At 23.9% G+C, this 15,404-nt stretch overlaps 4 protein-coding genes across 4 annotated transcripts; all 4 read left to right on the forward strand.

The window, feature by feature from the left end:
- Nucleotides 1-1,664: 1,664 nt before the first annotated feature.
- MKS88_004704 (trailer hitch-like protein) lies at nt 1,665-2,618 on the forward strand (the record flags this gene model as incomplete). Its single annotated transcript, XM_067217901.1, has 1 exon — nt 1,665-2,618. One exon carries the CDS (start codon nt 1,665-1,667, stop codon nt 2,616-2,618), a length of 954 nt encoding a protein of 317 aa, XP_067072284.1.
- Nucleotides 2,619-4,629: 2,011 nt separating this feature from the next.
- Nucleotides 4,630-9,654, forward strand: MKS88_004705 (uncharacterized protein; the record flags this gene model as incomplete). The annotated part of the gene is made up of 2 exons (XM_067217902.1): nt 4,630-4,858; nt 5,312-9,654. 2 exons carry the CDS (start codon nt 4,630-4,632, stop codon nt 9,652-9,654), a joined length of 4,572 nt encoding a protein of 1,523 aa, XP_067072285.1.
- A 902-nt stretch (nt 9,655-10,556) lies between these two features.
- MKS88_004706 (uncharacterized protein) lies at nt 10,557-13,406 on the forward strand (the record flags this gene model as incomplete). The annotated part of the gene is made up of 1 exon (XM_067217903.1): nt 10,557-13,406. One exon carries the CDS (start codon nt 10,557-10,559, stop codon nt 13,404-13,406), a length of 2,850 nt encoding a protein of 949 aa, XP_067072286.1.
- Nucleotides 13,407-14,214: 808 nt separating this feature from the next.
- Nucleotides 14,215-15,190, forward strand: MKS88_004707 (cytochrome c oxidase assembly protein COX11; the record flags this gene model as incomplete). Its single annotated transcript, XM_067217904.1, has 2 exons — nt 14,215-14,230; nt 14,481-15,190. 2 exons carry the CDS (start codon nt 14,215-14,217, stop codon nt 15,188-15,190), a joined length of 726 nt encoding a protein of 241 aa, XP_067072287.1.
- Nucleotides 15,191-15,404: the final 214 nt, after the last annotated feature.

A 15,404-nucleotide genomic window follows, 5' to 3' on the forward strand; every position in this document is an offset into this window, starting at 1 on the left:
AAATACATTTATATATAATTAACCTTTTAATATAATAATTAAATTAATATTTTTTTTATTATTTAATTTTTTTTTTTTTTATTATTCATATTTCAAATCATATACTACAAAAAATTAGCAATTTAGGAGTATCATGAAAAAATAATATGAGCATTTCATCCCCTTCAACGTAAATCAATTGCTATGTATGTGTACTCTTTTGTTTGTATATATATATATAAATGCATGTGTATGTATTTGCATATACATATACTTATAGATGTATGTGTACTTCTTCATATACATGTTTTTTCAAAATTATAACATAAAAATATTTTTTATGTTTATAGAAAAAATTTTAAGTAATATATCATTTTATTATTTTTTATAATTTCTATTTTTTTTTTTTAATTTTAATTACATTAAAGATTTTAAAATATATTTCAAGTAGAAGAATAATAAATGGGATTTAAATTTAAATTACTTTTAGAATACGTCTATAAAGAACTTTTTACAGCTAACATAAAAAGAAAGTGTTAATATTTCATTTTTACTTATTAATTTTTCAAAAGATAAAATCAAAGGTAGTTTATTCTTGCGCTTATAAAATCACTGTAGGGTAAAATTAAAGATTTTATCATCATACACTTTTTTTATCTTATATTAATAAACAGTAAATCATTTATTATTTATTCTATTTCATTTTCCTTCATATATATTTTTTCTCTTCTTTGTTTTTCATCTTATTTCTTTTTTTTTCTGATGTAATTTTGGTGTTTTAGATCATTACATATATTATTTAAGCTGGGCCATCGTCAAATCCATAGTGTAATTTTTCTCCTTCCTTTTTTTATTATGTAATGCGACATATTATATTTATTTAATTTCTTTGGATTATATATTTTACTCTTTATATTATATTTTTTTTATATAACATTTTAATTTTTTCCATTTTTTCACTTACATGTTCTTTTTACACTTCTATATCTTTCGTAAAGTAAAAAAATACATTTTTAGTAGATGATATAGAACTTCAATTTAAAGATTTTCCCTTTTTCATTTTATGGGGTTTTTTATTGTACTTACAAATGCACATATGTACTTCTATGTACTCACATACATTTGCCTATTCTTGTAGATGTGCTAAAACATATATATTAAACGTATACGTATTTATAATTTTATATATACAGTATTTATGTAAATGCTTTTATACTGTAGCACATATATATACAGGCATATATATTAAAGCATGCATATTAAAGCTTGAACGTAAAAGAATATGTACTAAAGCATACTTATTAATACATATTGAAACGTATATATTAAAACATACACATTAAGGAGTATATATTAAAGCATATATATTAAAGAGAATATATTAAAGTCAATATATTAATGGAAATATATTAAAACGATATATTAATGAGAATATATTAAAGCGTGTATATTAAGGAGAATATATTAAAGTTGTATATATTAAAGAGAATTTATTTAAGTGTATATATTAAAAAGAATATATTAAAGTGTTTATATTGAGGAATTCATTTAATGTGCGTACTTTTTCATTATACTAGCATATAGGTATTTATATGTAAAAATACATATTACCACCTTTATATATATACATGTGTATTAACACATATACTATTACGTATTGATTTAAAGAGAGAGAAAAAAAAAAAATGTCTTCCGTATCAACTTTGCCATATATAGGAAGTAAAATTTCGTTAATTTCCAATTCTGAGATAAGGTATGAGGGTATTCTGTACACGATAAATACGCATGAATCGACTGTTGCATTACAAAATGTTAGATCATTTGGAACAGAAGGAAGAAGACAACCAGATATCCCTCCATCAAACGAAGTTTATGACTTTATAATATTCCGAGGGAAGGATATAAAAGATGTAACAGTTAGTGAAGCTGCTAAAACTATACCGGATGACCCAGCAATAGTGTCAATGAACGTAGCACCATCGACTAAAAATAGTTTAACGGAAAATATAAATTATAACAATAACATGAATATGAATAAGACATTAAAAATCCCTAATAATATGGTGCAGTCAAATGATAGAAATATGAACGTAAATAATAGAAGATACTTTAATAGACCGAATTATTATACCCATTATAATAGTAATAATAATGGTAGTAGAAATTTTAATAGTTATAGATTTAAAAATTTTAGAAAATATGAAAGACCTAGTTATGTTATCGGAGAGTTGGAATCACAGCCAAACCCTGCACTAAAAAGTAAGTTCAGCCCAGATTTTGATTTTAGTACAAATAATTTAAAATTCGACAAATGCAATGTATTAGATGAAAAGAGTAAGGACACTTTGTCAATGAACAATAGTCTTCAAGTAGGTGGTTATGACAAAAATTCCAGTTTCTTTGATAACATTAGTTGTGAAACATTAGACAAACAACAAGGAAAAGATGAAAAGGTTGACAGAGAAAGGTTACGAATGTTAGACGTTGACACCTTTGGAATAGCAGCAGCACACTATAGAGCAAATGTGCATAACAGAAATAAATTAAGAAATAACAGAAATAATAAAATGATGGGGAACTTTAATTACATTAATTATAATAAAAATCAAAATCCATTTAATAGATATTCAGCCTTTTAATTTATATATATATATATATATATATATATAATATTTATATATTTATATTTATATTACATACTATATTTTATTATTATTCCCACATTTTAATTAATGTACGTGCTTTTACAAGAGTAACAAGTCACTTAATTCATTTTAAAATTATTTCAATGGGAAATTATGTATATTTATGCATGTTTCCGTACATAATAATTTATCGGGAAAACGTTCTTAAAACCAGGTTAAACGCGCAGAGTGGCAAAAATGTAGGCACATATTTATACATATTAGCTTGCTCATATTATTTACAAATGAAAAAGAAGTAAAAAAAAAAAAAAAAAATATATATATATATATACAAAAAAGAAATTTTTAAGTATTCAATGTAGTCTTTTTTTTTTTTGAAGTTAAACTTATATTTTGTTCCACATTAATGTTTACATATATATATAAATGTATATGTATATGTCTTCTTTTTTTTTTTTTTTCCTTAAGAATTTTTCATATAAATTTAAAAATTGCAACAAAAAGTGCAAACATAACTTAATATAAAAAAATATTAAGGAGTGAATAAGAATAAGAATAGCATAAAACCCAACTAATATTTCGTTCCCTTTTGGAATGATCTTTGCGATTCCCGTGTTACATTTTTAATTTGTGCTGTATTTATATCAATTTATACAAGCGAATAAATAAATATATATATGTATATATAATACAAATATGTTCAATTTATTTATAAAGTTCCTATAATTAAACAATAAACAGCTGAAAATAATCTTTTCGAAGAAATCAAAATGTTTTTTGGAATAATCTACGGGGAAAATGTTATGAAGCATCTGTTGATACATAGTTCCTATGTATTTTTACTTGTACAATTCGTTCTGTAAGAATAATACTGTTCTGGAAAGTAAGAAAAAAGTTTATGTTTATGCGTATATACACAAAAGTATAAATTTATTATGTATTTCCGAATTGTTTTGAGAGATAAAAACAAAACGGTAAATATCGTACAGCTAGTTTTTTCTTCCTGTACAATTTAAGTTGCTTAAAAGGCATTTTTTCAGAATTTGATTTCACCAAATATATTATTTATATATATGTACATATTTTACGAAATAAACGAAAAAGAACATATAATCAATTTAATAAAACGGACATATGCTAAAAAGTATCTTTGGAACATGCCTTTTCATGATTCCAAACCTAATGAAATTTTAGGTGGAAAAACGGCAATAAATATATATATGATGGCGTAGCAATTGTATTAGTAGGGATAAATAATTTTTAGGATTATATATACCAATACATATATATATATATTTGTTTACGCATAAGGGTATGTAAACATTGCATGTTAAATCACACAATTTAGTATTTTTTCTGATTTAGGGTGAATGCGTTAAACATAGAAAAAAGAGAACGATATAATAGAACCTATGATAAGAATAAATACTCTATGGTTAATCTTCAATCTAGTATTTGTATTATTTTAAAATATGGAGTTAATTTTATCCGTCTGTTTCTTCCCCATTATGCTTCTTATATTTTGCTACATGAACAAAGGTTCTGCTAAATATAACTTCAGCTGTTCACATAATAAAAAATTTATTTTTAAAATTCAAAAACAAAAAAAAAAAAAATATTCAGTTTTATTCATTTGTAAAGGTGAACATAGTGAAATATTAATTAATATATAACTTTTCTTTTTTATATTTCTAAAAATATAAAGGGCCTGCTTTGTGGGAAGAAATTCATTTATATTTCACAAATGGTTAGTGAGGTTTTATGAATATATATATATGTGTAAGCTCAAAAATTACAAATAAAAACAGATTAAAGTCATATTTTAAAGCTTAATTAATTCCTTTTTGGTGCACATATATGTTTGAATATGTAATGGCACTTGCATATGTGGTATGTTGATTCTTTTGCATATATATATAATTCCATTTATGTATTTTCTTTGTTGTAATTCCTTTGCTGTAGTTCCTATGTTGTAATTCTCTTGTTGTAATTCCCTTTTCGTAAAATGGAAAACGATAAGCTAAAAGAAATAAACGAAGAAGATAATAAAAGAGTATTAATTTTACACAGAAATTATAGAGAGGGTTTATTTGAAAATAGGTTAAGATTTGAGTGTGAATTGGAGTTTGTACAATCGTTGAGTAATATGGACTACATAAAACATCTGTATGATAATAAATACTTTAATGATAAAAATTTTTTGAATTATTTAAAATATTTAAATTATTGGAGAAGTAAGCCATATATTTTTTATATTCGTTTTCCCATTTGTTTATACGTTTTAGAAATATTAAATGACAGTAAAATAAATGAATATCTCAAGAACTCAAATTCATTTAGCAATTTTATATATTATTTAAAATTACACTGGTTATTTTTCAACTACCAAACTTAGGACACATAATAGGAAATGAAGAATCCATCTGTACTTCTTCCTCTTCATCTATTTTTTTTTTCAGTTTTTGTTTAAGATATTTAAAAATGTAAAAAGAATTCACTTAAATTTCAACTTCAAATTTATTTAGTAGTGTAAAATTAAAAAATAGAAAAGAAAAATAGGAAAAAGAAAAAAAGATGGAAAGGCTCTTTGGAATGGGCAATCATACGTAATATTCTTTTTTTTTTTTCTTCCACTTCCACTTTTTCTACTTCGTCCATTCATTTTTTGATATCCCGTTTAAATGTAGAAATGAAAATAAGAAAGAACATTTTTTCAAAAGCGTGTTACAGTTCTTGTATTCATAATAAGAATCAAAAAAATCTTAAGTTAAAAAAAGTTGGTTCACCTAAGGATAAATTGTTAGAAAACCTAAATTATTACTCAAGAAATGAAAAAAAAGACATATTAAAAAAAATTTTTGAAAATATTACTTTGAAAAGATGTAAGGTGAAAGAAGAACTCTTAAGATTTTATTTAAAAGATAAAGATATAAAAGGAATTTTAGAAGAAGAAAAGATTTTTGAGGAAAGTAGTAAATTATTTAGAATTGTTCAAGTGCAAAGTAATGAAGAGATGTTAATTAATAAATTTAATAGTTTCTATGATTTATTACTTTTTTCTATAGAAAATTTAAAGAGAAAAAGTATTTTATCAATGAACCAAAAGGTATTTAAATTTAGTGACTGTTCAAAGTGTCCGAGTAATAATAACACACTTGAAAAATATGAATTTGATGTTAACAATTTAGATATAATAAAAAAATTTATGGTTATTATTGACAAAAATTTAACTACATATGATAATACTTCCTCTACTTTTAAAAGATTTTTCTGTCTTCATAAATTTATAATTTATTTTTTTAATTATTCCTTTCCTTTTATTGAAATATTTGATTATAAGTTTTTGCTGAAATATACCTATTTATATATAAAGTTAAGCCTTTTAGAAAGTACTCAGTTTTTTTATGAGCAAAAAAAAAAGTCAGAAAATTTTTTTTCAGTAAATATATCAGATGAGGATCTCTCATATTTGTCAAAGAATAATAATAAAAATACTTTAAATTTATTGCTGCTGTTAAATAATCAAGTAGATCATTGTGATTTACTGAAATTGTCTGAGTTGTATTCGCTTTATTTTAAGAAAATAAAAATAGACGAGTTGATAAAAAATGTTAACAACGATAGTTTTGAATATGTAAAGAATATTAATGAAGAAAAAAAAGATAAAAGCGCATTTGAAAAACAGCATAATAATTATGGTTCCATTTTAGCTGTAGAGCACATTCCTTATGAAGTAACTGCAAATGAAAAGAATTACAAAGTAAATGATATGCCACATTATCATTATGGTTATTTCATTTGTGTCTACTTTAATTTTTTATTTTTACTGAATAAAATAGTTAGTAATTGTATTATATTCTTACCAAATATAGACAAAAATATATTTCACGTATTAGATTGCATAGGAATACTGTGTGAGCGCATTTTTGAAGAACATAATAATGTAGGTGAGAGAAAAATTAAAAATTTAAATTTATTTTTAAATAACAATGATATAGAAAACTACATAATAAAAGAAATAATTAAAGGACGGACAATGGGTAACCATTTTATAGGGAACAAAATCGAAGAGAAAAAAAAAAACAACTTATTGGCTAGTAGGAGAGTAGATGAAGAGAATTATTTATTAAAAGAGGGAACCGACTATGTAGAAAATACTGAAAATGTATTAGAACAGAGTGAGAATACATATACCAACAATTTTTCACATGATCTTAAAAGGGATATCCTTTTTAGAAGTAATAATGACGCACGAAATGGCAGAGAAAAGTTTAAGTATATATATGAAGGTGATGAAATTAATTTCTGCAATGGTTTAAGAATATATAATGGGAAATCGGTGAACGATGATGTAAGCTTCAATAGTGAAGAAGAGCAACTTCTAAAACTGGACCTTTTTTATGAAGAATGTTTTTTAAACTTATACAGGAGTACCAAAAATTATGTGAAGTTACTCTTTGAAAGTATGACGGATTACTTCATTTTATACGATTGTGATAGTATTCTTAAATTCCTTCAAATAATATATATAACTAGATATATGAATATGCATAACATTAATGTTTTGTTCTACAGCATAAGGTTGAATTCAGAATTTTTAAAGATATATCAAATTAAAAACATTTTGTTTTTTCTCGCATTATTTAAAAGTAGCTTCATAATTAAGGGTATAAATTTGCAGAAATCAATTTACAGTTGGTACAATAAACGATTAATATTTTTTTTAAGAAAAAAGTTAGAATTATACTTTGAAAGTAGTTCGTTAGAAAGTAGTATTAAAAGTATATTTCTTTTGTGTGACTTATTAAACTACAATAAAGTTATAAAAAAAATTTTACTAAAGAAATTAGTTTTATTAAATTTCAATAACATATATCCAGAGCTTTTCTGTCAGATATTTTTTTTATTAAATAAATTAAGATTTGATGCGAGTAACAAATTATTTTCTGAATTGTTCTTAAAACATTATAAAAGGATAATTCCATCTCTAACATGTGCAGAAACTCTCGATTTAATTAAAAACACCGAATATTTAATAAATAAGAAGAAAAGAAAAATATTTGTTATTCAGATTTTATACTTTTTTAGAAAGTTAGAGCAAAGTAGCATTCTACGTGATGATAATACCCCAGTTAGTTTATATTGTATATTTAAATTAATTAATATTATAAATAAATTTAAATTATATGAATATTGTAGGAAAGACTATTTTTACCCAATTTATCAATTTATTTTTACCGCAAATGGAGTGCAAAATGGTTTAAACAAAGAAAGGAAGCATCATTTGTTGAGTGATAACAATAGAGACATTTCAAAGTGTAACAATAATCCCTCAATTTTAGTAAAAAATAACGAGATATTATTATTAGATGAAAATGAAATAGATAGAGAAGATAAAAGGAGTGATGTTCTTTTCTCAGAAAAAAACGAAAGCAGCATATCCCCTCGTACAGTTTATGGAAATGGGACATTTGTTAGGAAGGAGTGTGAGGGAAGTATAAAAATAAAATTGGAATTATTAACAATTAATCAAATATTAGATTTAATTTACTTTTGCATTAATACGAATAGAAATATATACTCTATAAGTGAACTATATACAGATCTATTTTATAGATTAATTCGAAGCACTTATTTTTCAAAAAATCAACTGAATCTCACTTTTAGAAGTATATGGATGTCGAGAGTTTTTCACGCACATTTTTTTAAAGCTTTAGTAGATATTATAATAAATAATAAAAAAATTGTTGATAGTTCCATTTTTTCATTAGATATATTACTATGTTTATGCTCCTATAAACATGATAAAATATATGAATCTTTAATTATTTCCATGTTTGATATATGTTTTAATGATATAGATAAAATTTTAAAAAATATAAATACGCAGATACTTTTTTACTATTGTTTTATTTTTTTGGAAGTATATTATCCATTGCTATATTTAAAAGTTACGAAAAAAAGGAGAAATTCTTTCGTGAAAAGTGAAATTATCAAAGGCAAATTACAAAATGATGGGACAGATAAAAATAAAAAATTAATTAGAAAGAAGGATAATTTTGAAACGAATGAAGAAAAGGAAGCAAGTAGCAACATTATTGATTACAACTTGGAACAATATAGAATTAATATGAACTTCAAAATGATTGGAAAAACTAAAAAAATGTCTAATAATCTTCGTGAAAGTAATCAGAAGAATCGTATAAATGAAGATAAAATAGTAACAAGCAGAATAAATGCTATATATGTGGAAGATAGTATAGATACTGCTACCACTGTTGATATATTAAAATATTTAAAACAACTTTTTTTTCTCCAGCAAAAAAAGCATGCTTATGGTTATGACTTAATTAAGTTTTACGAAATACTCCATAAATTAAATATAACAAAAATGAAGCTTAATAATGCACCGAATATTTTTTTTAAAAATCAAGAAATTAATGATTTATTTGTTCTGAATGCATATTTTCCTCTTCTAAAATTTTCCATATTATTTATAAAAAAGGAGAGAGTCTCGAAAAATGTGATAAAAATATCAGATATATGGAGGATGGATAAAGGTACCAAAAAGTGTGGCACAATTACTATTGATGATGCAAGTTTATTGGAAGTAAAAAATGAATCTTCGGAACGAAATATGGGGAAGAAAAATATCTGCGGAAGTGCAAATGTTTGGAGCAATGTAAATTGTGAGTACTACCTAAATAATGAAAATAAAGACTCTGAAATAGTGTCTAACTCCCTTTTTAATGATTACTGTGAGAACCAAATTGACATATTGGCACAAAAACTTTATTTGTATAAAAATTATAGAATAAATGTTATGGTTATACCTATTGAAAAGGTTTATATGTTTTTTAAAATACACGATAGGGAAGAACAGAATTCTATTATAAATGAATCAAATATTATATTTGACAGGGTGTATAAAGAAATTATGAATAGTAATAAAGGTCAAATTTTTGCAGATGTTGATATCTTATCATCGCTTATGAAGAAGCAATTACAATATATTTTTCGTTTAAATTAGTACTAAATGGAATAGATAAAATTGATTAATATTAAAGGTAAAATGATAGCACATGATAATATGCATATCTTTGAAGTGTCCTAAAAAGGTGTTTATGTTTTTAATGATTTGCATATTTCGCACTTTAAGTGTTATGGAAATTGTGCAGTAAAAAATAAGGATTTTTTTTTTTTTTGATTTTTTTATATCTACAAATAGTAATACTCAAGGGAAAAGGAAAAAGAAAAAAAATAACGTAATTTGTTCCTATAGTTAATTATACTATATACATAATAAAATTGAATTAATTCTTAATGTTTCTGGGAAATTTTTTTCACAAGATCTCAGTACATTCTTAATGGAACATCCTCACCCCTACCTTTTGTGAAATGTTATATTTTGTTCATTTGCATGAATGTTAAAATTAGTTAATTTGTAATTTATCAATTTGTTAATATGTCAACTTGTTAATATGTTAACTTGTTAATATGTTAAATTGTTAATATGTTAAATTGTTAATATGTTAAATTGCTAATATGTTAATTTAATGTTTTATAATTTTTTATTGCAGAAATGATGAATCCATCATTTGAAATCTTCAAAAATGAAAAGATGTATTTGGCATAAAAATGCACAGTAAAAAAGCTAATTAAAATATGCTTAAATCGTGCCTGTGAACTCAGGTGTTCATATTCATAATATCTGGGAATTACCAATCATCTTTTTCAAATGCTAAGAAAAGATATTGAAAAAAGAATGCTTTAGGCATATAAAAAAATGATGAAATAAAATGTGATAATGTAAAATGACTAACAAAAAGTATTAAACGCATTATACTAAAAGAGTTGTATATTTTGCATTATATAGCATATATATATGTATATATATATTTTCCATATACATATATTTTTTCTCCTTTAAACATGAGAAACTACGTGATATTCAATAGAGATGAAAAGAAATTACTGTTTGAAAAGTTTGAAAGTGAAATTTTAAATTTATTAAAAATACATAATGTTTTCCTCATCGCTGGTAGACTGGGTTTTGACGAATTAATAAAACTAGTTCTAATTTTATATGAAAAGAAATTTCATGCATTAAATGAAAATAGCAAATTATGCTTAGTATTTTCTGAAAAAATTTTTACCAATTGTTATCACCTAATTGAAGATGACTCAAGAGATTTTTTTTCCTTTTTAAATGATTATGACAACAGAAATGTAGATACCAAAGGAAGTAACAAAATTTTAGTTCTTGATGAATCAAAGCTACTTCAAAAAATATTATTTGACCCGCTACTAATTGAGTTTAATATAGTAATTTTAACAAACATTCACAAAAGACTAACAAAAACAGATTTAATTCTATCACTGTTAAAGAAGATTCTTGTAAAAAGAAACGACTTATTCATTTTTATCTTTTCTGATTTTTTTGTTGAAAATGTTCTTAACTTTTTTGATTCATATAATAGTAAACTCAATTTTAACCTAACAGCGTCGTCAACAAGTAGAAGTATAGAACATGAACGAATAGATCTGCAAGATGCTGCTGAAAATAATGCTCCGATATTGGAAGAAGGAGAAAAAAGTGAAAATGCACATAAGAAAAGTGAAGATAGTATAATATTATTCCATCATTTAAAAAAGGAAAACCGGGATGACATTGCAAGAAGGGAAAAATATAGAGAAATCAAACGAGAAAAAAAAGAACGCAAAAAATATAAAAAAGGTAGTAAAAGTAGTAGTAGTTATGAACGCATGAAAATCCTTAATTATGAAAAAAAACATAATATTTTAAAGAATGAAAAAGAAAAAATCATAGGGAAATTAAAAAGACAATGGGGTACACCTTTAGAAGATCACATTTATATAAAGAAGCATGCTCGTAAAAACAGCGATGGAGATAATGAACAACAGGGAAATAAAAAAAGTTCGTCCATAAAAAGTAAGAAATTGAAGGATTTATTAAATAATAAAAAAAAATACTTTTCAAGGAGTAGAAGTAACAGCCTACTAAAAGATAAAGAGATAGATAAAGTTTTATTCTTAAATAATTGTGAAAATTCTATTTTTTCCGATTCCGATATGGAAGATCAGAAAAAATTGAAATTCAAAGGAGAGAAAGGCAAAGGAGACACACTTAAAAAAAAAAAAAATGCGTTAAATTGCTTCTTTGTAAACTCAGCTAAGCACTCTTTAGTTCCTGATGATTATAAAGATGAAATCGATGATTTTCAGATCATAGACAGAAAACATGTAAATAATGCAAACTACGAAATTAATAAAAAATTAGAAGAATGGAAAGATGTTGTAGAAAAGTTAGAAAAAATTAATAACGTCATTAGCATATTCATTTTTAATATTTTGAATTATAGTAGTTTCAATAATTATGAGGCGAAACAAAGGCGGACAAAGGAGTTTCAGCATAACCAAATTTATTACCTGAAAGAAAGATGTTCCAATTACTTAGAAATGAGCATCACGCTGATTAAAAAATTATATGAGGATAAGAAAAGAACTGATCAGAATATTCTTATTTATTTAAATAATGAATATGAAATAGATGTAGTTCAAAAGGGTTTGCGAAATAAAAATATTGAAAGCACGCATATAGAAATAATATATGATGCGTATAGAGATGATATAGATTTATATGAATTAAAGAACAAAATTATAATTGTAAAAGATATAGTGTTTTACTTTTATAACAAGTTCAAAAATGTGAAATACATGATAGATACATGCTTTATGAAAGACAAAATTTATGATTATGATTTAAATGTAACAAATGAATTTACTGTATTATGTAGTAAAAGCATATGTGAAGAAAGAAGACTTGCTTGCAACAGTTCTATTTGTTTTCGACTAATAACCTTGAATGATTATATGGATTTATTGGATGAATTTCCCATTCCTGAAATATTAAAAAAGGATATTTTTTATAATATATATTTTTTAAAAACTATAGGAATAAAAAATATTTGTTCTTTTGACTTTGTTACAGCTCCGATGTTAAAATCATTAAAAAGATGTTTTGAGCTATTTTATATATTAAAATTGATGGATATTGATGGAAATTTAATTGATAAAAAGCTAAGTTTATTAATTTGTTATTTACCCTTAAAATTTAAATATAGCATATTTTTATTAAATAGTATAAGGTACAAATGTGTTGGAGAAGTCTCCATAATAATTAGTATGTTAATTAATGAACCTATATTTTTATATAACAATAAGAATGTGAACAGATTAAAAACAATGAGGTTATCCTTAATGGCAGAAGAAAGTGATATTTTAAGTTATTATAATATATTTCAAAATTTTGAAATGGCAAAGAATAAAAAGAGCTTTTGTAATGATAACTTTTTAGTTTATAGATCCATTAAAAAGGCTACGAAATTTTTTATTAAATTAAAAAGGATACTACATGATTTTGGAATAGATATGGAGAGGTCAAATAATATAGAATTCATTTTTAAAGCAAAAATATCTGCTTTCTTTTACAATGTTTCAAAAGTAGTGAAAGATAATAAATATGAATTATTAAATAAGAGAAGTGGACCTAGGCTATTTCACCTTGATTCTTTATCTGTTTTAAACGAAAGGGAAGAGGTTAAGAGAAAATTTATTGTATACACAGATGCATATTCAAATAATGAATCTAGAATTTTTATTAGACATGCATCTATTATTGACCCATCTTGGCTGACTAATGTATGTCCTTCCTATTTCTCCAACCAACACGAACAAAAATTTGAGGAAGTACAAACATGAAGTGATGTACCCATATGCGTGCTTGTATGTGTATTTATTTAGGTATGTATATATATTTACACGAATAAACAACTTATTGAAATTCGTTTTCCTGTTTTACATAATGTGAAAAAATTGAAAAAAGTTTAAATAATTTTACAGTATTTTATTTTTTTTTTTTTAATCCATAAATTAATATCCACATGTGACTATTAAAAGTTTTTCCTATGTACCCCTAACAGTCCCCTTACATAAAAATTTTTATATGTTGTTCAAGGGGTTTCAATAAATCGAATTAGCATTGAATTATATTAAGTTAATGTTTTTAAAGCACATCCATTAATTCGGGAGCTCTATAAATTTAACGTGCCATTACTAATTATTTTATAAAAAAAGTTTTTTTTTGTTAATTATATTTTCCTGTTTGCTTGTTTGTTTTTGTAAAATTTGGCTTGTTTATTGTTTCATTTTTAACGAGTCCCATATTTGCTTATACTACATTTTTCTAATTCGTGAGCCGTCAAAGTTAAATTATTAACTTCAGCATTTTGATATATGTATATATATGTATGTACGTATACATGTATGCATACACATATATTCATATAAACACATAGATAATAATATGAGGTTCCCCCAGTTGTGTGACTACTTCAGAATCATATTCAATTCAAAAAGGGAAATAAGAAAAAAATTGATAATTTTTACTTATGAGATTTTATTTTTTTCTATAGAAAAGTTTATATAATTTTCAGAATTTGAAAAAACGTTTTTCGATTTTTAGTATTCTTTTAAAATATAACTTTTATAATATTTTTTGTGCAAGAAAATGGTTAAAGGTTTAAGTAATTTTCTTGTAAATGAAATACAAAGTTCATAGTTACATACGGAATATGTGATATTTTTTTTTTTTTTTTTATGCTGTTATTAATTGAAGAAAAAGTTAATTTTATAACGTTATGTAAAGAAATATTTAAGTTAATTTTTCCTTTTTAAAGAGTTGAAAAATTTTGCAAAAATGAAATGTAACGGTGTATTAACAAAAAAAGTACATTTTCCCTTTTTTCCCCTGCTTTCATTTCAACTATTTATTAGTGAATAATGAAGATTATGGAAAAATGAGTGTAATCAAAATTTTTTTTAGTATATTAAGCAGTAGAAGAAGAAATAAGTTGAAGAATAATATGTTAGTAATAGAAAAGAAAGAAAAAATAGAAACTCCTTATATATATTTATCCATATCTGCATTTATGTTTGGTTTATCCTTTGCTTTTGTTCCATTGTATCAACTTATTTGCCAGTCAACTGGATATGGAGGAGAAATACGAAAAAAATTAGATATTAGTAGTTTAATGAATAAAAAAGTAAATAATAAGAATAGATTAATTGAAGTTAACTTTACAAGCCAGTCTAATATGCCATGGGTATTCGAACCAGAGCAAAAAAGTATTATTGTGAAACCTGGTGAAACAGTATTAGCATTTTATAAAGCTAAAAATCTGCTAAACAAACCTATAATAGGAATAGCACTATATCATGTACTGCCGGACGAAGCAGGCTTATATTTTAATAAAATTCAATGCTTTTGTTTTGAAGAACAAATGTTAAATGCAAATGAAGAAATTGATTTACCTGTTCTATTTTTTATTGATCCTGATATTTTAAATGATTCTAGATTAAAAAATTTAGAAAAAATTACGTTATCATATATATTTTTTGAGTCTGATTCAGAAATTCCAGAGGAATATCAACATCTTTCAAGAGTAATTGCAACAAAGAAAAAAGCAGATTTTCAAGTTATGTGAAGTTTCTATAATTTGAATGATGAAATATAAATAATAGAAAATATGGTGAATTACAAAAGAGAAAATATTTCCAAAGGAAAAGTGAGATACATCTTTTTTATAAAATCGAATATTCACATTTTTTAAGGAACAAAAGAAAATTAGACGTACTTTAGAAAAAATGGTTTAATTTTTATATTATATTTGTTAATGTTTCTTTAAAATGAATTTATTC

This window comes from Plasmodium brasilianum, chromosome 12 (assembly GCF_023973825.1).
Source record: "Plasmodium brasilianum strain Bolivian I chromosome 12, whole genome shotgun sequence".
Taxonomy (NCBI): domain Eukaryota; phylum Apicomplexa; class Aconoidasida; order Haemosporida; family Plasmodiidae; genus Plasmodium; species Plasmodium brasilianum.